We start from the raw sequence: 26,664 nt of genomic DNA on the forward strand, positions 1-26,664 counted from the left end.
AACTTTCCTTTTTTTTTTTTTAAGATTATCAGTTTTACAAGATTTATTTTACTTTTTATTTTTTTAAGATTATCAGTTGGACAAGATTTATGTCTAAAAATTTGCTTTCAACAGCTCTGAATATGTTGGTTAGAGCCGATCAATGTTTGCTTCCCCGACGCATTTTACCCTCAGGATGTTGGAGGCTCTCGAAGGTCCCATTAAAGAGGCTACACCAGGAAACCAGCCGTTTATAGACTGCTGGGGGGGGGGCTTTGGTTCTGGGTAACTGTTCTCACCTTTAACATCCCAATGAGTGAAGTCTTGTTTGTCATTTTAAGCGAGGAATACCCTTTGGAGTCAGGGTTGGTTGTGCTCTATGTAACCTACTATTTGTGACGCGATTAGGGCAATAGCGTCCCCTATCTGCCATTTAGAGTCGTTGCAAGGATGAAAGCTCAGGAGTGGCAGATCCATCGCTGCTGGTGGGTTTCATTGTAACAAATCAAACCACATGCCTAGAAACGCGTTGGCTGCTTTACTTGCAATCACACTTTGGTGCAATCAGTCCACAAGTTTCAGCTTTACCAAGGTAAAAAAATGGCTTTCCAGGTAAATCACTGATGTAACGTTTCAAATACTTGCCTACAGTGTACCGTATAGATAAATACACATACGCACATTGTCCATAAGGGCCGTTTTGAGGACAATACTCGCAAATAAATTGATTTCCAACTCAAATGTACAAATCCCTATATTCTCTTGGGAATACTTCAGTAGTTGTGCCCTGATACTGCAATGCGACCTTAAGGTAAGTGGTGAAGAAGCAGAAACTAAGGAAAGTTAATACACGGGAGACGCGTTTCACAAATTCGATAATCCGGCTACTATTTTACTAACCCCTACCAACCCTTTACCAAAAGAACGACGCTTAACCCGTTCATTCCCACTGTGGAAAGGATAGCAAAGTACAAAAAAAAGAGGTTTGTAAAGCATCGCATGAGAAAAAAAAAGCACAAAGGTGATTCCGGAGGCCAAAACGCACCCTTACCTCGTCAGCATTATCAATAATCAGTCCTAATGGGGTGAGTGCCAGAGGGAGCGCCCGATGCAACGAGACGTCCACCCCTCTTTGCACCCAAATAAATATTTAAATGTTGATCAATGCAGAGTGTGCCTTAGGGTTTTATAGTATGGAATTTCCCATTCACTTGACCAACGCGTTTTATGTTGGCTTTTTTAAAGTCATTTTGGACGATGCTGGCAAATCGCCAGCTGAAATGGAGGCCTTGTCCTACGTAGTTTGTATCATGGCATTATTGCATAATCGTTGTTTGGTGGCATCTAGGGCTTCCTCAGCAGCAGGTGCCTGTGTGCACGCGCAGGATGCCTCGGCTGTGCATGTGTATGAAGGTAAAAATCTCCGAAGGCATGGCGTGGAAGCCAGGGCGAGGTTTCACATTGTCGTAGTAATGGTGAGTAATGAAGATCCCTGAGGGGTCCATGGGGAAGCCCCAGAAGCCGTAGAGGTGGACCTCCTCGCACAGCTCCAGGGCGGCGGTCACCAGGATCAGGCCGCTGCTGACGCGTTTCGCTCTTATGCCTTGGGTGAGCCAGAAGCGAGACACGTTGATTAGATACAGGGGGTGGAAATAATACACGGCTTGCTGGGACTCAAAATCGTCCAGGACATACTTGACCCGGATGGACACGTCCGTGTTGCGGGTGTTGTAAAAAGCAGGCAGGAGCAGCGACGCGTTTTCGTATTCTTGCAACACCTCGAAAAAAGGTCTTCTCCATTTCTCCAGTTTGTGAAACCTATGAAGGACCAAAAGGGACAGCAATGGTACTATTATTATTATTATTGTTATTATTGATACTATTATTATTAATACTACTATTATTATCAATACTATTATTATTATTAATACTACTACTATTATTATCAATACTATTATTATTATTATTAATACTATTATTATTATTATTATTAATACTACTACTATTATTATTATTAATACTACTACTATTATTATTATCAATACTATTATTATTATTATTATTAATACTACTATTATCATTAATACAACTACTATTATTATTAATACTATTATTATTATTACTACTACTGCTACTATTATTATTATTGTATTAATATAATATAAATAATAATATATTATTATTATTATCTATTTTATTTTAAAAGTAGACAAATATAATAGACTGAAATCTGGGCAATTTTAATAGAAGAAGTTGATGATTTCCAGCAAGAGAAGCACAAAACTAACCTCTCCGTAATAATGCTTGGGTTGATTGTCACCACGTCTGTTTTCTTCCCAACGTCGTCCGCATATTTCTCAGATACAGGAGGCAGATTACATCTGAAACAAACAAGGCACGCTGAGCAATACCAGCTACTTCATATTATTTCGGGTTTTCCGCTTAATTTCTACTTCATACTATTTGCTAAAAGTAACATTTTAAGAAAAACACCGGACACGCACCGCTATTGAAATGTTTGGGGTCACTTGGCTGTTTTCACGGAAAACAAGGACATTTATGGATGTAACATAATTTGCAAAAGGGTTTCTAAGGACCAATTAGCCATTTAAACTTAATCTTGGATCAGCAAACACAAAGTGCTATTGGAACACAGGAGTGATGGGAGTGATAAAGGGCCATTGGAACACAGGAGTGATGGGAGTGATAAAGGGCCACTGGAACAAAGGAGTGATGGGAGTGATAAAGGGCCATTTGAATACAGGAGTGATGGGAGTGATAAAGGGCCATTGGAACACAGGAGTGATGGGAGTGATAAAGGGTCTCTGTACGCCTATGAAGAGATTCCATTAAAAATCAGCCGCTTCCAGCTACAATAGTCATTTACAACATTAACCCCGTCTGCGCTGGATTTCTGATCCATTTCATGTTATTTAAATAGACAAAATCTTTCAAAAACAAGGACATTTATAAGTGACCCCAAACGGTAGGGTATAACTAAAATAATGGCTAATTGAAACTTAGGCTATGCAAATGCAGCCCATAACATATAAATATATGATTGCCCCCTTACTCCCCCGCTTTGTGGACGGTGGGGCAGGAGGTAATAAAATAAGTTAATATATATTGCAACGTATGGAAAAAACATTCCATATTTTTGTAAACAAACAGCACCCGACATACCGAAATACGAAATCGGCGCTGTCAATCTCTTTCCCGCATTTGCTGTTCTTTAGGATTCCGCCGTTCCCAACCACGGCGCATTTCTTAAACTGGGAACGGGAATAAGGCATATCCTAAAATAAAGGAGAACATGACACGGATTGGTAATTGTCTCCCTAATTTTTTTAAGCAAGGCCAACACCTTGAGTGAAGCATTGAGAGAGGAAACATAAAAAAAGAAAAGTAACACCTGTAAAAATTAGACCTACTTTGTTAAACTGTAATGGATACATTATCTGATGGACAATATTCCGTCCGGACCTTTTCTCAGAATTAGCGGCACTGATTGAGAAGGCCTTCAGCAGCATGGTAGCCTTACAGTCAGGACTGCCCAAATCGAATCAGGACAGCTGGCAAGTATGCAAATTACCAGTGGTCTACTATATATACAGTAGACCACCAAGGACCTTCTCTTATATCAGCCACCATGGACCTTCACTTATATAAGCCACCATGGACCTTCTCTTATATAAGCCACAATGGACCTTCTCTTTTATAAGCCACCATGGACCTTCTCTTATATAAGCCACCATGGGCCTTCTTTTATATAAGCCACCAAGGACCTTCTCTTATATAAGCCACCATGGACCTTCTCTTATATAAGCCACCATGGACTTTCTCTTATATAAGCCACCATGGACCTTCTCTTATATAAGCCACCAAGGACCTTCTCTTATATAAGCCACCATGGACTTTCTCTTATATAAGCCATCATGGACCTTCTCTTTTATAAGCCACCATGGACCTTCTCTTTTATAAGCCACCATGGACCTTCTCTTTTATAAGCCACCATGGACCTTCTCTTTTATAAGCCACCATGGACCTTCTCCTATATAAGCCACCAAGGACCTTCTCTTATTTAATCCACCAAGGACCTTCGCTTCTGCTGTAGTGCTGAGGTATGGTTCATATGGAAAAGATACCATGGGAGCCGTGATCACCCAGCCATGCAGAGAACATGAGAACTCAGTCAGCTCCAGCAATGGGTGAAACATGGACATCAGATGATTGGGGGGAGCCTAGAGCTGTGGAGCTGTAGCTTCTCCCTAAAGAACATTTTTTTAAGGTGGGAAGAATGTATATCGAAGTACTTTCTATAAGCTAATTACATGTTAATACTTTACCGGAATTGACTCATTTCTAGGCAAATAAGGTACCTTGGGAAAGATCTTGAATACTTCAGAAGTGATCTGAAATATGCCACTGGTGTCTACTTCGTATCGGAGTTTTGTCCCAAGTGGGGTGTTCTTCTGGGTGGTGAAGAGAAAGGATGGAGCGTTGCAGCACCTTGACAGCGCCGTCCTGAAAAACAAAGGGAGCGTCGCTATAGAGAACACTGCTGAGTACTGGTAGCCTTAAGGGGGTGGCCTAAGGGGGCTCCCCCAAGCTGCCCCCACAGGTAGAGAGAGAGAGAGGCTGTGGCCCCCAGGAGCCATCAGCCTAGGCCAGAATATATGACTTCTACCTGAGCTAAACAGGGGACGAGACCAAGTTTACGGTATTAACGCTGCTAATATTTCTTTGTGGTTCTGCTTTTGTTCCAAATTCATAACTTTTCAATTATTGATGTTGAACCTTACGACTTTCTCACTTACTCATTCTCCCAAAATCAAACGTTTCCATGTCCTCCTTAAAATTGACTTTATCAGCAGCCATCTACTTTTTAGTTTCAGTATAAGTAGTATAAAAGAAAAAAATAATCCATTGCCCTTTCTACCCCCTCAACTTGTATCCCCCAGGTGTGGGGGGGGGGCACAGTTCTTCCAATGTTCTTTTGGTACATCGAAATTGGGGACGCAATTGGTTGTTGATCATTGGTGGTCCCTAAAGGTATGAGTTAACATTTGGGTGGTCGGGGGGTGAAATGTATTTTTACCTCTGTTAACCTTTCCATACCACCATACTGGGATATTAGCAGAGGGGAAAGAGACATAGATTGCTTCCATGCCACTCAAAAGGGTTAATATGACTTTAACAACCCCCCCAGCAACCCCCATCCCACTGGGTAGGACATGAGAGGCACTGGGATTAGGGTACAGTGTAAGCTAAATCCTAACACTAAAATCAGAGCCGGCCCAAGGCAAAATGCCGCCCCCCCCCCCTTATCTACCCTTAAAAAGTGCCGCCCCTTCAAAAGTGCCGCCTGGAGCGGTTGCCCCACTCGGCTCCATTGTCGGGCCAGCCCTGACTAAAATTATATATGAACAAACATTCAAATATATATTAAAATGTATTGAAAACAATGTAATATGTGTACTTTTGGGGGTTTTCTCCCTCTTTTTTCTTACTTGAATATATTTGCTTCAGACGCGTTCATCTCCCATTTGCAAATCTGGAGACTTTTCCATCTATCAAATAATTCCGATTCTTTTACCCTGAAATTCATAAAAAAAAACAGGAAAACACAATTCTTTACGAATTTTGCCTCATTTCATCATTTTTCGCAGGAACACTTAATTTGTCATGTGACACAAAAGCAGTCGCCGATAAGTTGTTACCATAGCAATTCTTTCTTAAATGTCTGAAGTCCCAAAGAGAATAATAAAGTGACAGCGCAACACTTAATACAAGAATTATACAGTCAGAAGAAAAAAAAAACATTTATTGGTAAAATCTTGAATTGTAATTCTAGGGTTTCCATAGCAACCGGCTTCCAAAAAAAGATGAAATCCGTACACAAATAGGCACTTATTTTCCTGCACGACAACCACCCGACCCTTGAAAGCAAATCATTCCCCGTCAAACCGCAGAATATCATCCAGGCGATAATACGTGGAAGGGTATGTATATTTATTATAGAGAAATATAGTATATGTATATACATGATATTATATATATATATATATATATATATACACATACAGGGCCGGCCCAAGACATAATGCCGCCTGGGGCGGATTTTAAAATGCCGCCCCCCCCCTTATCTACCCTTCCTCCCTCCCTATTATCTACCCTTACCCCCCCCCCTGTACTTACCTTTCAGCAGTCCTGCGGCGAGTCTCCCTGTTCAGTCTCGGTGCCGGCTTGTAATGCTGAGCGCCCGAAAATTGCCGTCACTTCCAGCGCTCATCATTACAAGCCGTCACCGAGACCGAACAGGAAGACTCGCCGCAGAGGAGAGAGAGAGAGGGGTGCCGAGCGGGTACTGACAGCTTGGTAAGCGAAAACCACTCGGCGCCCCTTTCTCTCTCTTTCGCTTTAAAAAAAAAAAAAAAAGGGCTTGGGGCGTAAAAAGTGCCGCCCCTTCAAAAGTGCCGCCTGGAGCGGTTGCCCCACTCGGCTCCGTTGTCGGGCCGGCCCTGTATACATACATTATAATATATATTATTATTATATTATTATATATATATTTACATTATATTATATATATTATTATTATATTTATTATATATATTATTATTATTATTATATATTTACATTATATTATATTATTATATATATTTACATTTTATTATATTATTATATATTTACATTGTATTATATATATTATTCTATTATTATTCTATTATATATTACAAATATACATTTTATATATTTTTACAAATAATATTTTCATATCTTAATATTTCCTTTTCTACTCACATAGAAAGAACTTTCACGTCCTTGATGTCCTGTCTCAGCTCCAAACATTTCGTGGAGTTGAAATCCAAGGGACCCTCGTAAAATTCGAAGTACCTGCAACCAACAGAGACAAAGAAGACGTGAAGCAGGCGGCTCTTTGGGTTGTAAAGATGTTTCTGTTTTTGTTTTAATATATTTAGATAACTAGATACATTATATATATATAAATATATATATATATATTTAGCTGAAACAATATTTAATGGAATACATATAGTAACTTTGCTTTTTTTCACATTATTAAGTTCATTTGATTTTTACACTCTAAAACACAAAAAGGAAGCATAGAAAACATATACAAGGAGCACAGAAAGAAGCCAGTTATCATGTAATGCTGCCTAATGCTACTTGGGACCCCTGGTGGCTGTGTGTGGAACTGCAGGTAAAACACAATGGCCCAAAATATTAAAACCAGAGCAGCCCAAGGTGCAATTGCCCCTCCACCCCCCTGTCATCTCTCCTTTGAGACAAAGATTCTGGGGCAGCAGCAGGTGGATCTGTGGGGCAACTACCTCGGGCAATCTCTCCGATCTCCTTGGTTCCTCTAGTGCAGACCTGGGCAAAGCACGGCCCGCGGGCCACATCCGGCCCGCTGAATAGCTCGGACCGGCCCGCAAAGAGTGTCCTGGTGACTCACCAATGAGTCCGGTGTCCCCCCCCGCCCCGGTCACTTACCTTAAACTCCTGTGTTGGAAGCGTTTGTCTCGGGTGCCGGCGCTTTACGCTGGGCGCCGGCATATGACGTCAGACGCCGGCGATCAGCAGTGAAGCGCCGGCACCCGAGACAAATGCCTCACGCTTCCAACACAGGAGTTTAAGGTAAGTGACCGGGGCGGGGGGGGAGATCCTGAGAAGGGGGGGTTAGGGAGTTAGAGGGGAGATACTGAGAAGGGGGGGTTAGGGAGTTAGAGGGGAGATACTGAGAAGGGGGGTTAGGGAGGGAGGTCTTACTGTGTGTGTGTGTCTTACTGTGTTTGTGTGTGTGTGTATCTTACTGTGTCTGTGTGTGTCTCACTGTGTCTGTGTGTGTCTTACTGTGTCTGTGTGTGTCTCACTGTGTCTGTGTGTGTCTTACTGTGTCTGTGTGTGTCTCACTGTGTCTGTGTGTGTCTTACTGTGTCTGTGTGTGTCTCACTGTGTCTGTGTGTGTCTTACTGTGTCTGTGTGTGTCTTACTGTGTCTGTGTGTGTCTCACTGTGTCTGTCTTACTGTGTCTGTGTGTGTCTCACTGTGTCTGTGTGTATCTTACTGTGTCTGTGTGTGTCTCACTGTGTCTGTGTGTGTCTCACTGTGTCTGTGTGTGTCTTACTGTGTCTGTGTGTGTCTCACTGTGTCTGTGTGTGTCTTACTGTGTCTGTGTGTGTCTTACTGTGTCTGTGTGTGTCTTACTGCGTGTGTCTTACTGTGTTCATAGCTTATTCAGTTATTGTAATAAATATTTTAGCCCATTTTTTAGCTCAAAATATTTTTTCCTTTTTTTTCTCCTCTAAAATCTAGGTGCGTCTTATCAGCAGGTGCGTCTTATAGAGCGAAAAATACGGTATGCACTCCGAAGCCTTGTTCATTTTGTTCACTTCTGTGCTGTGCTAATAGTTATTCAGGCCTTACTTATTCAAGCACCTCTACCAATGACGTAGGCTTGAATAACTTTATTAAACAGCACATAAGTTAACAAAATGGACAAGGCTTCGGAGTTTGTAGTTTGTAGAGGTCTGGCCCTCTAAAACCATTCCAATTTCTCATGTGGCCCCATGGGAAAATTAATTGCCCACCCCTGCTCTAGTGGAAGAACATTTCATACCAAGTGGATAAAGACAATCTGTACATTTACTATGCTGTATATAAAGGTATTTTTTTTTTCTTTATAACTAATCTATCCGCAACCTTGGAACGGGATTCCGACACCGAAGTGTCCTCCAGAGCAGTGGTTCTCAACTCACTGTCTTCAGTGGGTCGCCGAGGGTCAGGGCCGGACCGGGAAAATTCTACACATTCTAGCGGCAATCCGCGAGCCGCAGGCTGTCAGGACCGCGGTCGCAACAATCAGGGCCATCAGGCAGCCTCCGGCCCGGCATGTACTTTAGTATCACTCCCCGACTGCAAAGCTTGCTTGATTGGTTTGCGGCCGCTGTCTGCTCCTAGTGGGAGCTGAATAAAGTTTTTCTCTGATTGCTCCTCCCCTCTTCCCCTCCCCTGCTGTAGTCCCCGGGCAGCCTTTCCAATCCCTCATCTTTTCTGAGGTAAGTATGTATTTGTTTAGTGTACTAATTATGTATATATATTATATATTATATATGTATATATATACCGGTATATATATAATCTGCTCTGCTGTCCCTATTGCCTCTGTCCCCCACTAGGACACAGCCCCAGTTACCACCATCATAGTCCCTGCCCCCAACACACTCCCTGTCCCCTACTCCCCACCACAGCCCCTATGCACCATCTCGGCCCCAGTTACCCAGACACCACAACCCCTGTCCCCCCACCACAGCCCCTATGCACCATCTCGGCCCCAGTTACCCAGACACCACAACCCCTGTCCCCCCACCACAGCCCCTATGCACCATCTCGGCCCCAGTTACCCAGACACCACAACCCCTGTCCACCCACCACAGCCCCTATGCACCATCTCGGCCCCAGTTACCCAGACACCACAACCCCTGTCCACCCACCACAGCCCCTATGCACCATCTCGGCCCCAGTTACCCAGACACCACAACCCCTGTCCACCCACCACAGCCCCTATGCACCATCTCGGCCCCAGTTACCCAGACACCACAACCCCTGTCCCCCCACCACAGCCCCTATGCACCATCTCGGCCCCAGTTACCCAGACACCACAACCCCTGTCCACCCACCACAGCCCCTATGCACCATCTCGGCCCCAGTTACCCAGACATCACAACCCCTGTCCCCCACCCCCATTAGTTTCCACTAGCACTGTGATTACTGCATTATTCATTGTGCAAAGTATCTGTTTGTTTGTTTACTGTTTAAAAAGTGCATATATATATATATATATATATATAATGTAAAAGGGTGAAGCCGTATTAGTCCAGTAGACACGATGTCAAAAAATAGAGTATTGCAGAGTATGCGGCGATACATTTTTTCGGAAATGAAATTATTATTGGGTCGCGACTTAATGACCAGAGACAAATGTGGGTCCTGAGGATACACGGGTTGAGAAGCACCGCTCCAGAGGACGTCTCGGTGCCGAAGATGATCTCAATAAGTTTGTTCTGCGTAAGGAGGACCTTCTCAGTGAATTATCTCACTCCAGATCGGATGTCGGGTGCTTCCCCCGGCAGACAAAATAAACCTTTTTTTAGACGGAGCTCTTTGGCAGCTCTTTGGAGTAGATCCGGTGTGACGGGGGGGGGGGATGTTAATTATTTCCTGTCACCCCGTCCATAAAATGACGCACTCCGAGCCAAATGACTTTACCAGCTGGCGAGTGCCTTCTCCCGGCTCCTCGCGATACCCGTCCGTGCCAACGGATCTATTTCCAGGGATAGTCATAGGTTTTGGCAACCCTGGCCAACTTTCACGACGTCTGGATGTTTGAGGGCTTCTTACGTTTTTTTGTCTCATGAAATTTCCCTTTTCTACTACCTTTCATCCCCAAAAACCACAATAAACAGCAGGTCTTCATGGGGTTTGAGATAGAAATGAATTGTCAGAGGCTATGGAAGGAGCGAGGGCACGTTGGTCTCTTCTCTCTGTGACCTCATGACAAAAGCCGCGGAATACGCCGTAATGTAAATATCCGGAAAGAAATACAGGTTTTTGCTTAAAAATTTTCATGGGGAGAAAAATGGCTATTTCTGTATTTAAAATATACATGAAGGTTTTGTGCGAGGAGCCTATCTTTATGGCCCAACGCGTTTCTCGCCGAACCAGCTGTCCCCTCCTATTATTGTTCTGATGTCAGGATGAGGTCATCAAACGTCAGCAAACTAATACGTCCTACACTGGGTGAGATTTATAGGGGAAAAGTAATAATATTATTATTATTAAAGGAGCATTTCTACACCACGCCAAAAAAAAATGCTTTTTTTACCCCATTTCTATACTGGGTTACCAATCACACGTTAACCCCTTCATGACAAAGGCCGTACATGTCCGGGCTCACAATGCATTGTTTTTTAATGGGTTTAAAGGACAACCCATTGTCCTTAGGGGATTAATAGCAAAAACTGAGTGTGGAGTGGGGAGTTATCTACTAAGCTTAGTTCAGGTCAATTAGCCAAAAAAAGGCCAGGTTGGATAAAATTAAAGGCAAGGAATCCACAAGTCTCGGGGGCAGCCGTGGTTATTTCACCCCGACACATTTCACAGATAAAGGCTGCTATGGGTTGTCACTCAAGCTCAGCTCAGCCACCCCCACTAACCCCATAGACACAATGGGGGGCCGACTCACACAAGCACACAATTAAAGCCTTTCTGGTCTAGATGTAGCTAAAAATAGAAAAAAAAAGTGGAGATGCGAGATGTTTTAACCCTTTGGTCATCTTTTATACACAACAATCGCATCACAGCCCATACCCCCCCCCCCGTACTTGTGTTAATAACTACCCCCGACGGTCTGGGTAATAATATGCCTTCGTCAGCTGTGCCCCCGATACTATTTCAAAAGAAAAAGAGGAAACGGTAATTAAATCCGGAGATATGGCATCGCTACATGCAAATCCTGTACATTAACCCGTTCATTGCCAGACAATGCTCTGCAGACCCTTGAAGCACTGGTCGTGGGGGGGTTGGGGGCAAGGATCACAATATTAATTATTGCTCACAAGCAGATATTGGCAAATTGATAACTGAGAATGTGCGGCTAGTAATACCTTCTCAGGGGTCCTACTACCATCCCAACAGAGGACCTATGAGGTCTCCAAACCTTATTTTATAAACGTAAAGGTCTCTGTAATCTTGTTCAAGGTCACTGAAGGGTATATTGATAGTCAAATTCAAATTAAGGGTTATTTTTTTTAAAAAAAATAGCACAAATATTACAAAAGTCACCATTTGCAAAATTTCATTGTTAATATTTAGCTTTCATTAAACTGAATTTTCCCTTAAAATTTATTTTAAAAAAAAAACAAAAAAACTCATATTTTATTTATATGCCAATTTTTATACGCTAATAGTCAACCTGCACTTTTGATTTTGGGAGGGCCCCATACTATTCATTTGGCCCCTCAACCACCAACTAGATTGTAAGCTCCCAGGACCAGCACCCTCTTCTCCTTTTGTACCAGTGAGTCGGGGGTTAATGCCCCAGCCGGCTATCTGCCCCGGTGATCGACGCCTGTAGGATTTTTCCACCCGCCCATGAAAATGTATATATCATAACCTTTCACCGCACAACCAACACAACATACAAACTGCGTCTAGTAACTGCAGATACATAATGTTATCGAAATGTATAAATACAGAATTCCTGAAGAAACGCGGCTTTCCAAACTAAAAGATACTTGTCTTATGGAACAGGAATTATCCGTTTTACGCTGAAACGAAGAATAAAGGACTCTGCGTGACGAATGCCCTATTTCTGCCAGCCAGGCTCGGGGGGGGGGGGGGTAGGAGACGAGGGGTTAACGCGATTCAGCTCAGACAAGCAGAAGGCAGCCGGGGCTGATATTCGGGCAGATTTATATCTGGGGCTGGGATATTCCGCTCTCAGCTGTGAATGTTCTTCCTTCGAAGCGGAAAGTCAGATTGTGAATTCTACAGCGGATGATGAGCGTACGGGCGGCAGACTCGCCTAACGACCCCTGAAAAGTCACGATATCTGCCCTGGATCCAAATAGATGCCGCAAAGCCTGGTTAGAACAAACATACAACCTGCCGGCAGATCGGCCCCATTCGGCCCCCATCTAGTCTCAACTCAAACCTTAATCAGTCGTTGGTCTCGTCTTAGATTCAGGAGCCGTATGTCCGTCCCATGCATGTTTAATACCCTCACTGTATTACCCTCTACCGCTTCTGCTGGGAGGCTGTTCCGCTTATCTACCACCCTCTCACCCCAGCAAGTGGAGGTACAGAAACCCAAAATTTGGAAATTAAAGGATAGAACCGCCAATAATGACATAATATAAAAAAATAATATTGACCTTGAATTACTTTGAAAAACATAGGTGAAACACAGGATCAGAGTATAATATATATATATATATATAAAGATTCTTCAATGACATTTGTGTAAGAGGATTGGACCTGTAGGAGATTAACTCCGTATTTCCTTTCATTGATTGTCTTGGAATAATAAATGACTGGAGAATTGGTAAAAGTTATGAGAATTATGAGATTTTTAGGAAATTAATAAAATGGCCCCAAAAAAAGACTCTTTTCATTTTCTCCTAAATTCCTCCAGCGGGTAGGCGACCTCTGGCACCGTGGCTGCTGTGGACTACAATTCCCATCATAGTGGTTGATTTTCTTTTTGTAAATTATAAGGTCATTGGTGGTTTTGGGGTACGATACATGCTGTCAATCACCAGCTGGGCAAGAATCAGAGACAAAGGAGGAGAAATGTTAGAACATCTCATCCAAAACTAGAGGGTCAGGGATTTAGATGTAACCTCGACTTTACCGAGATGGTGGTAGATACATGGAACAGCATCCCAGCAGAAGTGGTCAAGGCTAATTCAGTGGGAGGGGGTTACAGATGCTTGATAGGCATACGGCTCCTGAATCTAAGACGAAGGACTGAGTAAGGTCTAAATCTTTATAGCAGTGGGACTAGACAGGGCCGAACGGGTCTGATGTGCCATCAGATTCTATATTCGTAAATTTAACAGCTTACTGGGAGTTGTAGTCCACGCTTTTGTTTTTTCATTTCTCCCGCAGTCCCTGTGAATTAATATTCCAGACTGCGAAGTGCAGCTGTTCTGTGATCGAGCACCAGCCATTCACCATTGTTCTCTCTTAGCCATTGTCATTCCGAGTGAGTCTGTACCTGCCGCCCGCGCGACCGCCAGTCTTCACTGCTCCGTCATCCGTGAAATTAAAGATCCTGGTCCAATTTCCCAATTCCTCTCCATTCTGCCAGCTAAACTGCAGTCCTCTAATAAGAAAAGGAGGCAGTTTATATTGTGTTTTTCTGCTCTTCCATCACAGTCTCACAAATGACATAATACAACGAAAAGATCACATTTATTCTCGGTATATATTTAACCGGTGCCGGCATTCGACGTCTCACCGAAACGCTGAATGAAGTTCCCTTTTTTTTTTCTTTTGTTCCTCTGCTGACTTCTAATTTTTCTGCAGATTTAGATTTTTACTGGGATGCCCGACATTTCACAAGATATCTAGAAATGTAAAGGATTTTACAAATCTAATCTCTGACTTGCCTGGTTGTCCTCCCCTTCCAAATGGTATGGTCCTGGTAAATGCATTCTACAAGGGTAAATCCAATGTTTGACAAATCCCAGGGATCATGGTGCATCCAAACCGAGATGTTAGCACTTTCCTGCTTTTTACACAGATGGGGCAGTACATGAATCAATCAGGGGGTCCTCCATTTCTTGACAGGTTTAAAGACCCGGAGGCCTGTTTGCCAACCTGTGGTGGACCCTTGTACAATGCAATCATCCGGAATGTACCATTTTAAAGGGGAGAACTGGTCACTTCATTCTTGGATTTTTTTTTTTAATTCTCTACATTGTTTTATTCATTGTATTTCTACTTATATATATTTATTTTTTTCACGTCAAAGTGCAAGGTCAAGAATTTGAAGTTATACCTATTAAAGCACCAGCGGGGCAATTGTATTACTGATATATTGCCCCAATTTGGGAACTTTCTAGATGTGCTGGCCCTGAGGCTAATGAAATATTAACCCCTTACTAGCTCATAGTGAAGATTATATGTAGCGAGTCAGTTGCCAAATGGCTCTAAAACTGGTCCTCATGGAAACAGTGACTTGCCATTATTTAAAGATACCCTTCTTTGAGTAACCTACATTCAAGCAGGAAAATCAACCATAAAATACCGGTAGCAAAAGCCAGGTATGGGAACTCGTTGATCTCTTTATCCAAGGAAGAGTCTAAAAATGCTTTGGCATAAATAAATTGAATGTATTGTGTGCATTTTTTCCATATGTGTCTACATTTATAAGTAACAATGGCAGGATTTACACGCGTAATGTGCTTCCCGCCAGTCCGTGGGGTTTATAGACCCAGGAAAGGGAATCAGCTGATTATGGAAGACAAGAATCTTACAGGAACCATCGTATTAATTGATTTCCTTTCGGGAACATACACATATATGTTACACGCTGCGGGGAAGCACTTTACGAGCGCTGGTCAGCAGCCCCTGCATGGGAGTGAAAAATAACTATTAATACTAATTATTGATCTGGTATTTTTGGAATATTATGTTATATATTTAGGAAATTGTTGTGAAATTGTTTGAATGGTTTGTCACTGTAACTGCAGCATTAATGCGCAAAAAAAAAAAAAAAATCACAAATAATTAAATATAATCTACAAAAAAAAAAATGAAAAATCACCAAAAATTTAATCTTACATAAAAAAAAAAGTAAAAATCACAAAAAAATTCAATCTAATCTACAGAGAAAAAGTAAAAATTGCAATTTGCATCTTTGCACATTTACTATTTAGTAGCGTACACGTTACTGATTAAAAATAGTTTTGGTGAAAAACAGGTAAAATAAAATTTATATATATATATATGTTTTTTAAAAAAATCTGTGTATGGAAAGACAGCGTTTACATGCAAAATGTATATTAAAAATGCATATGTTTGTTATGTTGGGAGGCATATTTAATCAAGCAAAAAGAGGGAAAAACAGCACTTTTCATGAATGTAACTTGTCAATGTGTGAATAAAATACATTATTATTCTACTAAACAACATACTTAGTTACAGGCCTAGTAGTTGTGGTATTAAGTTAATATTTATCTGTTCTTTTGGCAAATTGCATTCAATACACACCTAACCACCGAAGAGTTAAAAATTGCATTACTTATAGGCAGTAGGCTTGAAAGTTCTTGATTCCAAACAGAAAAGATGAGTGATTGGCATAAAACATGATTACTTAAATTGTTTCCTCGCTATCATCCCCAGTGCTTGGAGCATAGAATATATATATAGAGAGAGAGAGGGGGTGGTAGGGAGAGGGAGAGACGGGGGGGGGGGAGAGAGGAGGGGAGAGGGGGGCATAAACTGCATCTTTGATGATGATGATCTGCATGTAAACTCATTATCTTGATTTTGCCCTTTTTGCCCTAAATTGATATAATCAACAAAAACGCTAACGAGAATGATTGGCACCATTATATAGAAAGTGTCGTTAGAATATTTGATTTTTATTGGCCGGTTTACCATAAGTTGTAAATGTTTAAGAAAAATGGTGACAAGACAATAAAAATGTGTCTGGCAGAACAGAAGGGATTTCAATGCAACCAATCGGTGTATAGAGTTTAAGAAAGTCCCTATTTTAAGGAGAGCTCTGGACTATTTTAGGGTCATAACCTACTTAAAAGGAGCTGCTCCAGATAAATGATTTTATACTTTTTTTTTATAATATTATGTATTAATATGGAATTCATCTTAAATAAGCTTATTCCATTAATAAATTTCCCATTTTGCTGTATTTTCTTGTCCAATGAAGCCTTTGAATCCCGTCTTCATTGCTAAGCCTGTCCATCTCTGCCATCACTTCTAATCACTCTCATCACACCTATCACACTCACTGCCCATCACTAAAGCGTTGCTGTTTCACATGCAGGAGCAGGACATGGAAAGTGGGAGTGGCTGTAGACAGTCAGACTGATGTGACGTAATGCACAGGGGAGGGCTTTGGAGGAATGACAGGACTCTGTTGCTAGGCAGCTGTTGTATTTCAATGAAATGAAGAGACAGGGACCATTAAGGAGAAAAAACAAATGTCAGATAGCTTTCTTTTACTTCTCTCTCCCTGATGCGGAACGTACATGGGGGGCCCCTACGTGGAACACTTCATTGGGGGAGTCATGCCCACTTAAATGCATATAATAGCTGAGAGGTCCCTTTAAATGTCTGCACAATTTCCCCAAATGCATTTGCCCCTTTTTCCACCAAAACACTGGGCGGGGCGGGGGGGACAGCTTCTACGAAAAGATCATTTATTGTGATTATTTATTTTGCTTTTGTGTTTAGTATTTTATTTTTATTATGCATTCTTTGTTTAAAAAGTAGCCTGGAACTCTCCCTTTTATCAAGGATTTTAGAAATCTTCTTGCCTCTTAGCGCACTCTGAATGCTTTCTCCCATTATAGGGCCCGGGGAGGACTTACATTTTTAAGTTGCGCAGCTAAACCTTTTGCACCCAAACAGTTAAATGAATTCAAATGCTGGTAACAGATAAGATAATGTGTGCGTTAATAACATTTTACATTCCGCACAGCTGGAGGGGGTTAAAGTTCCAATTTCTTCCCTGTCGCTATTATTGCGACATCAAAGAATGCAAATCACATTATTGCGGGAGCAGATAAAATAACGGGACGCTGCCAACTGCTCGAGAATGATAAGAATGAAGGTTATGCGGAAGTACTGGAAGAAGCAGAAAGGCTCATGGCTGGGGTATTATCACATGTCAGTTTAACCCCTTGATAGCTGTGGGATGTAGTTTAAATGGGAAGATTTATTTTTTCCATGATCGAAAAAAGCCCCAGCGCTATATACAATAATATAACCCCAGCGCTGTATACAGTAATAACCCCCAGCGTTGTATACAGTAATATAACCCCCAGCTCTGTATACAGTAATATAACCCCCAGCGCTGTATACAGTAATATAACCCCCAGCTCTGTATACAGTAATATAACCCCCAGCGCTGTATACAGTAATATAACCCCCCGCGCTGTATACAATAATATACCCCCAGTAATATACAGTGATATACCCCCAGCACTGTATACAGTAATATAACCCCCCAGCGCTGTATACAGTAATATAACCCCCAGCGCTGTATACAGTAATATAACCCCCTGAGCTGTATACAGTAATATAACCCCCCAGCGCTTTATACATAAATATAACCCCCAGCGCTGTATACAGTAATATAACCCCCCAGCGCTGTATACAGTAATATAACCCCCAGCGCTGTATACAGTAATATAACCCCCTGAGCTGTATACAGTAATATAACCCCCCAGCGCTGTATACATAAATATAACCCCCAGCGCTGTATACAGTAATATAACCCCCCAGCGCTGTATACAGTAATATAACCCCCAGCGCTGTATACAGTAATATAACCCCCTGAGCTGTATACAGTAATATAACCCCCCAGCGCTGTATACATAAATATAACCCCCAGCGCTGTATACAGTAATATAACCCCCAGCGCTGTATACAGTAATAACCCCAGCGTTGTATACAGTAATATACCCCCAGCACTGTATACAGTAATATAACCCCAAGCGCTGTATACAGTAATATACCCCCAGCACTGTATACAGTAATATAACCCCCAAGCGCTGTATACAGTAATATACCCCCAGCGCTGTATACAGTAATATACCCCCAGCGCTGTATACAGTAATATAACCCCCCCAGCGCTGTATACATAAATATAACCCCCCAGCGCTGTATACAGTAATATAACCCCCAGCGCTGTATACAGTAATATAACCCCCAGCACTGTATACAGTAATATAACCCCCAGCGCTGTATACAGTAATATAACCCCCCCAACGCTGTATACAGTAATATAACCCCAGCACTGTATACAGTAATATAACCCCCCGCGCTGTATACAATAATATACCCCCAGTAATATACAGTAATATACCCCCAGCACTGTATACAGTAATATAACCCCCAGCGCTGTATACAGTAATATAACCCCCAGCGCTGTATACAGTAATATAACCCCCAGCGCTGTATACAGTAATATAACCCCCCAGCGCTGTATACATAAATATAACCCCCAGCGCTGTATACAGTAATATAACCCCCAGCGCTGTATACAGTAATAACCCCAGCGTTGTATACAGTAATATAACCCCCAGCACTGTATACAGTAATATAACCCCAAGCGCTGTATACAGTAATATAACCCCCAAGCGCTGTATACAGTAATATAACCCCAGCACTGTATACTAACCCCCCAGCGCTGTATACATAAATATAACCCCCCAGCACTGTATACAGTAATATAACCCCCAGCTCTGTATACAGTAATATAACTCCCCAGCGCTGTATACAGTAATATAACCCCCCAGCGCTGTATACAGTAATATACCCCTCCAGCGCTGTATACAGTAATATAACCCCCAGCGCTGTATACAGTAATAACCCCCAGCGCTGTATACAGTAATATAACCCCCAGTGCTGTATACAGTAATATAACCCCCCAGCGCTGTATACAGTAATATAACCCCCAGCGCTGTATACAGTAATATAACCCCCAGCGCTGTATACAGTAATAACCCCCCATCGCTGTATACAGTAATATAACCCCCAGCACTGTATACAGTAATATAACCCCCAGCGCTGTATACAGTAATATAACCCCCCAGCGCTGTATACAGTAATATAACCCCCAGCGCTGTATACAGTAATATAACCCCCATCGCTGTATACAGTAATATAACCCCCAGCGCTGTATACAGTAATATAACCCCCCAGCGCTGTATACAGTAATATAACCCCCCAGCGCTGTATACAGTAATATAACCCACAGCGCTGTATACAGTAATATAACCCCCCAGCGCTGTATACAGTAATATAACCCACAGCGCTGTATACAGTAATATAACCCCCCAGCGCTGTATACAGTAATATAACCCCCAGCGCTGTATACAGTAATATAACCCCCAGCGCTGTATACAGTAATATAACCCCCAGCGCTGTATACAGTAATAACCCCCCATAGCTGTATACAGTAATATAACCCCCATCGCTGTATACAGTAATATAACCCCCAGCACTGTATACAGTAATATAACCCCCAGCGCTGTATACAGTAATATAACCCCCCAGCGCTGTATACAGTAATATAACCCCCAGCGCTGTATACAGTAATATAACCCCCAGCGCTGTATACAGTAATATAACCCCCAGCGCTGTATACAGTAATATAACCCCCAGCGCTGTATACAGTAATATAACCCCCCAGCGCTGTATACAGTAATATAACCCCCAGCGCTGTATACAGTAATATAACCCCCAGCGCTGTATACAGTAATATAACCCCCCAGCGCTGTATACAGTAATATAACCCCCAGCGCTGTATACAGTAATATAACCCCCAGCGCTGTATACAGTAATATAACCCCCCAGCGCTGTATACAGTAATAACCCCAGGGCTGTATCTTGGCCTAGGCCTTACATGGATCTCTCTTTCTCCACAAATCTATCTGCATTACTGGCCACTCGCTGCACTTCCTCACAATAAGCCACAGGGACCGCCTCTCCTCTGTTCCTCCAATCAGGCGCGGGGGAGGCTGTGCCTGGAAGCTTTAGCGGAAGTGCACCGGGAGCAGTGAAGTCCTTGGGAGAGCGCTCTGTATACAAGATAACGTATTGTGGGGCACTTACAGTATGGATTAATTTCTGATTAAATCAAGAACGTTTGATGAATAATGATAGTTTTATTCCTCCCTCATATTCTAATGAGTGTGAATTCTAATGGAGTGAGGTCAGCGACAGCCGTTTTTGTAATTCTTTTGGATGCTTTTGGATGGTTTTAGGGATTACGGACCAGCGTCCTGATACATCCTGTTTCCCTGTGACATAACACGGTTGCCATATCAGCCATTTTTTTTCCTGGGCATATTAATGAATTCAATTAGAATGTTTAAAACGTTTTAACGCATTGTGAAAATGTAGCCCTAACGACTCAAACGCCATGGTTAAAAATTACTCGTTTCCATAATCAGCCCAGTGTGAAGATTATAAATTATAAAGAAAATACGTTTTAAAAACCACTTAATTTGGCTAAAGCTGCTTTAGACGGAAATGAAAAGCCGGCTTCCTTAAAAATTGCTGAACTTTAGAGTTTTCTGCTCTCAGGGGAAACGAAGATATATTGTTACAATTTTTACTTTTATAAATAATATTTATTTTAATATAATAATAAAAAATATTAACTCACATAAATAATATTTATCATAATATAATAATGAAAAATAGTGACAAATAAAATATATTATAATAATAATAAAATTATTAATTCATATAAATAATATTCATATAATATAATAATATAAATATTGACTTATTTAAATAATTATATTTATAGTCGCCTGTTTTTCTCGTCTTCAGGAGCCATATGTCTAGCCCATGTATGTTTAAATTCCCTCGCTGTATTACCCTCTACCACTTCTGCTGGGATGCTGATCCACTTATCCACCATGATCTGTGAAACTAAGCTTGATTAGATCTTGCTCAAGCAAAGCTGTTTTTATAGATGCTATAACCCAGTTGAGACCTCGGACACAATGAATTAAAGGAATCTCCTTTGGAAGGGGAGGCAAATATAAATGGCGGAGATTGGGCAGAATCCCCCCATTCATTAGGAAAAGGGGCTTATGAAAATTTAAAGGGTCCCTTTGAAAAAAGGAGAGTGGAGCGGATATTTTCGAGGAGGGGTATAAATGCTTCATAAATGTTTTATTTTATGACCTATGTCTTAATCGTATAATATGTGTTTGTATCGGGTTTAATGTCAATGTGTCATGTGATCCCCTCCGGCCTATGAAAGCCCTGTATGTAGCTGTATGACTAGACGCAGGCATGCGCGGCGGCTAAGATCAGGGTCTCTGTTTGTCCTTGTAAAGGGTATATGGCCGAGGGACTCTGCTCGACGTGGGGGAAATTAATGACGATATTAACCATTACAGCGCTAGACGGGTGTGCAAAAAGCATCAAATCCATCATAGGATTATTAGAAGATGTAGTATTTCAATGAACAAGAGACAGGGAGCATTAAGGAGAAAACCAAAATGTCAGATTTCTTTCTTTTACTTCTCTCTACTTGATGCAGAACTTACCTGGGGACACTAAACAGGTAGTAGGGTGTTAGACAAGTGGAACAGCCACCCAGCAGAAGTGGTAGAGGGTAATACACTGAAGGGATTCAAACATGCATGGGATCGGCAGACGGCTCCTGAATCTAAGACGAGACCAACGACTGAGTAAGGTTTAAGTCTTTACAGCAGGAGATACAGGCGACTAGACAGGGGCCGAATGGGGCCAATCTGCCGGCAGATTCTGCATTTAAACATTAGGTGAGCCAAAGGTTCTTTGGATCAGAGGGAACTGCTGATACCCTAAAGTCAGGGGATAATGCTTACATGTGGATTTGAGGACCAAAGAGGGACTGACCGAACTAAACTAAGACATTTGGCAGCTATGCTATAAAAAAAAACAGGTGAGCCTTTAGATCAGAAGGAGCCGTCGCTTCTCCGGAGGTTAATGCCTCCGACCTTATAATAGCTGATTTTCCACTGCCACTTACAGCCGGTTATCTTAAAATAGAAGGTGACTTCGCACGCGTTCCCTTCTGCCGATCACAAGACGGTGGCCAAGTTCTACTCTGTCTCTTCGCTAATCGTTACCGGTACGGACTATCACAGGGAAAGGCTCATCAATAATCAATAAATAATGAAAAATGTTATATAGAAAAACTAATATGTGTCTTTCTGCAAGCAATATGTATAATAATAACATAATTCTGTTAAAATATAATATATAATAATATAATTCTTTATAATATATAATACTATATAATAATGTAATTCTATAATGGTCTAATTCTATAGTAATATAATATATGTCATACCCCTTGAATATATGTATTGTCGTAAGCGCTGCGTAAATTTTTGGTGCTATATAAATAAAAGATAATAATAATATTAATATTTTATTATAGGATTTATGATCATTTTATGGTATTTTAATGGACAAAATCGGCTTTTGTAAGTGACCCCAAACTTTAGAACTTTGAATGTTTGTATATGTACTGTATATTGTATGTATGTGTATATATATATATTATTATATATATATATATATATATATATGATTATTAAACAAAGTGTAAAAAAAGATCCACATACGATAATTTATAAAAACAGTAACCAAAGCAAATAATTTATTGTAATAAAGGACTGTTAACTTTTAGTGGGAGAAACAAATTCACAGAACAAGATTCAGAGTCGTATCAATTCAGAAAACCGCAGAGGTATTCTGTTCCACTAAAAAAACAAAGATATTTATTGCACTGACTGGTATGCTAAGCATATAAACCATCACATACGTAATATTTTATTCTTTCCTCTGAAAGGTTTAATTGGATATAAAAAGACAGACAATTTTAAGAAGCTTATTTGATGCTATGGCAACAGCCAACCGGTGCCTGTTTTTCATGTCACATGACAATTAAGTGTTCTCAGTAAAAATTAGGAATGAGGCAAAATTTTACATGAATAAAGACTTACTTATGGAAAGGGTTTGGATATTAAACTGGACTAAGACTGATGAATTTAATTCTGTTAAATAATGACTTGGGTGTCCTGATAGGGAAATGCATACTGCATTTATATTTGGGCTATCAGCTTATAGAATACGGTTAATGCTGATGTATGCCCCTGGTCTGGGTATACAAATCTTGCAGACCTGTATATGCTTTAAAATAAATGCAATTATAATACAAGTAATCCTATATGTCATGATATGTAATATGTAATATATATGTGAGATTAGAGATTGCCTAATTACGGACCAATCTGCGACTCCCAAACCCATCAGACTGATGTTGCAACAATGTTGCAGATCTATTGGACCAATTGAGAGAATGTAACTCATGATGTGTGGACACCATGGACAATTAGATGTACGAGGTCTGGAGGATTGGAATCACAAAGCAAAGGTTTGCTTGGGGACCTCGCTCATAAATATTTTACGGAAACTAAGGACCCCAAGGGCCAGTAATGGTCCAGGTTGTGTCTGTGTTCTCTATGGAAACTTTACCAAATCCAGCTTCATCGATGGTCCATGAAGACTAGTTTGAGAAGAAGCACTTATTTGGTTCATTGAAGTCTTCTTCATAGTTACCATCAGCCTTTTGGAGTCCAGCCTCTGGAGAGGTTCTGGTACCCAACTCTCCCAAACTGGTTACCTTCCTCACATCCCAACCTTGAAACCACATTGAAGGTAGACACTTGGGGCTGTACTTCTTTATCACGGGGCCTGCTGCAAGTTGGAGTTTCTTAAACATGAGAACCATAGGAGAAAATGGATTTTTGGGGAGAGGGGTGGACTTCTTTTAACAAGGACAACATCTAGGGGGCTTTACATGATGGACCATGATGGACTGGAGGCCACGGCTCTAAATTGGTACTTGGCCCTAAAAATTTTGAGTGGCCATTCATGACATCACAACATTTGTTATGTTTCAGGAAAAATCTTGTTGTGCTGGATCTTCATCCGGCTCTATACTAGATGTATACACAATCCAAGCTCATAGCAGGCTTCATCAGGACTTATGACATCACACATTCCGTCTACATACAACGTACACACATACATAGCACACGCTAAACGTTTAGGATCCTCTCCACCTTATGTTCCTGCCTGACGATATTATAATACCGAAAAGACACAAAGTACCGGTATAACCACATTATAGAATCCATACTGTCCCAGGGGTGGTGGAGAAGACTGGAATTTAAAATGTGGCCCTAAATCATGGTTTATTTAGTGACGCATATAACACAAATTATACTCAAGAAAGGAAAAAAAGCACAAACCTATGAAAATACTATTCCCGAAAAACTCTGATCTCTTACAGGGACCCTATAACTATAGGTTATGGGGCAAGTACATATATTCTATAAATAGACTACTAAAGAGAATAGGACCTGCCGATAATTTAATAAAGCGCATGATTTTAACACTTCAAACTTTTATATTTTCATTACACATTAACCACTTAAAGACTGGCTGGTTGCCCAAAATACAAGCAGAAAGCTCATAATAATTATATAAAATAAACCTGTTTATTTTTATTTTTTTTCATCCACAATCCCAAAAAATATTTTTTTATTACAGTTAAATAACCGTTGGATTGTAAGCTCTCCTGCTGGTTGCCCAAAATGGGTTTATATGCAGATATATTTATTCCAATTATATTTAATGCTGTACATGCATCATATGTTGATGATAACTTGAAATATATTCAATAAAAAATTATTAACAGAAAATGAGCTTTTAACCCTCTAAGGTAAATGAGATGATAATGTCCACCTACAGAGGACAGGCTTGTTAATAAGTATACTGTGAGTTCAAGGAGAGATTCCACTCATCACCCTCAGCCAAGCATTGGCAAACTTGTGATGGATCAGGTAGCTCCCTCAATAATGATTTTAGGGCAATGGGGTAACAACAGCCATAAGACAACAACCAACCATGCCTTGTAACCAACATACAATTATACTCATTTACACAAAGGGTGCGTGAAATTAATACAAATTAATTCACAGTTTGATCCTTTCATCACATAGTTAAATGGCCAGATACAGCACTTAATAAATGATGCACTTAATTAATGAAATTCTGGGATTTCAGAAAGATACAAGCCTGTTTTATAAGTTTATTAAATCCTCAAACCCCAAAAACCAAACTTTATTATAGTTGGATTGTAAGCTCTTCTGACCAGAATCCAAGGTATTTATTGTATCAGCATTCTACATATGACAACTGCATAATAAACCTTTATACTACGAGTCAGGGCAGAGGTTTTACCCCTGAAATATCAATGTATTATTATTATTACTATTATTTCTATTATTACTATTATTTGTAATAGCGCTACGGAATTTGATGGCGCTTTATAAAACAATAAATAAATAATAATCATTTGTTATGATTCATAATAATCACCATCAGGATGTCATCTAACATCTGCCAAGCTGACCTTAATATACATTGTTAAATAACATGACAGTAATACTGATTCAAAGTAACATTCACTTGTCTCTTTTAATGTATATATATATATATATATATATATATATATATATATATACACACACATACCTTATATACCTTTTAGTGTTTATGCTGGACCCCTCCCCCTGTCATTCCTCATTTCAAGTGCTGAGTATAACGTGCAGATATGATGTACTTGACAAAGTGATGTCATGTTAACCCTTAAGTGCCAGGTGAAGGCAGAATTATTTCTTGGGAAGTGGGATTTAAAAGATAAAAGTGTATCACATGCTGAGGTGACAATCTAAAAATCACAGCCATTGATTGATTAGCTCTAGTATCCTCGGGGATGAAAGGGTTAATACATGTCACCTTGGCAGGTAGCCTGTGCACTGCATGTTCCAGATATGAATGGATCGGCTGTTTGGGGGGTGGTGGGGGGTGCCCTGGCAGGCTTAAGGGGGGTCTCCTTACCTCTTTATGTAGTTTCTCCCATACAGGATCTGTTGCAGTAAGGTCACCAGAGCAAAGGCACAGATGAATATGAAAAATAAAGTTCTGCTGCCCAGCAGGTCCCTGCTGGATGAGGGGTCTGCATACCCCATGCTTGGCTCCCCCCAAGAAAACGCAGGGATGAGAGAGGGTCCTGGTGGGTGTTATTGCAGGACTGCAGGGACTGTGTCCTTGTTATTCACAGTGGAAACATGACAATCCCCCCTGTCCAACCCCCCCATAGCTCCACGATCCAGAGGACAAAGTGCCCCATTGTGTCTCCTCAGTGGCTATTTCTCTGCCCTGTGCCCCAGTGGGCAATATCCAGGACCCCACGACGTGGGTAACATGTAAAATAACCCTGATGCCCTCCCCAACTTCTAACAAAAAAAAAAGCAAGAT

At 41.0% G+C, this 26,664-nt stretch overlaps 1 protein-coding gene across 3 annotated transcripts; it reads right to left on the minus strand.

The window, feature by feature from the left end:
• Window positions 1-1,334: 1,334 nt before the first annotated feature.
• LOC149280890 (alpha-2,8-sialyltransferase 8E-like) lies at window positions 1,335-26,375 on the minus strand. Of its 3 annotated transcripts, XM_089499971.1 has the most exons (8): window positions 26,245-26,375; window positions 13,784-13,891; window positions 6,784-6,876; window positions 5,490-5,576; window positions 4,359-4,503; window positions 3,163-3,275; window positions 2,268-2,360; window positions 1,335-1,797 (listed from the first exon to the last, which is right to left on the minus strand). In XM_089499971.1, the coding sequence occupies exons 1-8, from the start codon at window positions 26,373-26,375 to the stop codon at window positions 1,335-1,337; spliced, it is 1,233 nt and encodes a 410-aa protein (XP_089356097.1). The 3 variants fall into 3 exon arrangements, with proteins under 3 accessions (XP_089356097.1, XP_089356098.1, XP_089356099.1); XM_089499972.1 differs by lacking the exon at window positions 13,784-13,891; XM_089499973.1 differs by lacking the exons at window positions 6,784-6,876; window positions 13,784-13,891.
• Between the last annotated feature and the right edge of the window lie 289 nt (window positions 26,376-26,664).

Source organism: Sceloporus occidentalis, unplaced genomic scaffold (assembly GCF_023333645.1).
Source record: "Sceloporus occidentalis isolate IW3139 unplaced genomic scaffold, rSceOcc1.0.p SCAF_144, whole genome shotgun sequence".
Taxonomy (NCBI): Eukaryota; Metazoa; Chordata; class Lepidosauria; order Squamata; family Phrynosomatidae; genus Sceloporus; species Sceloporus occidentalis.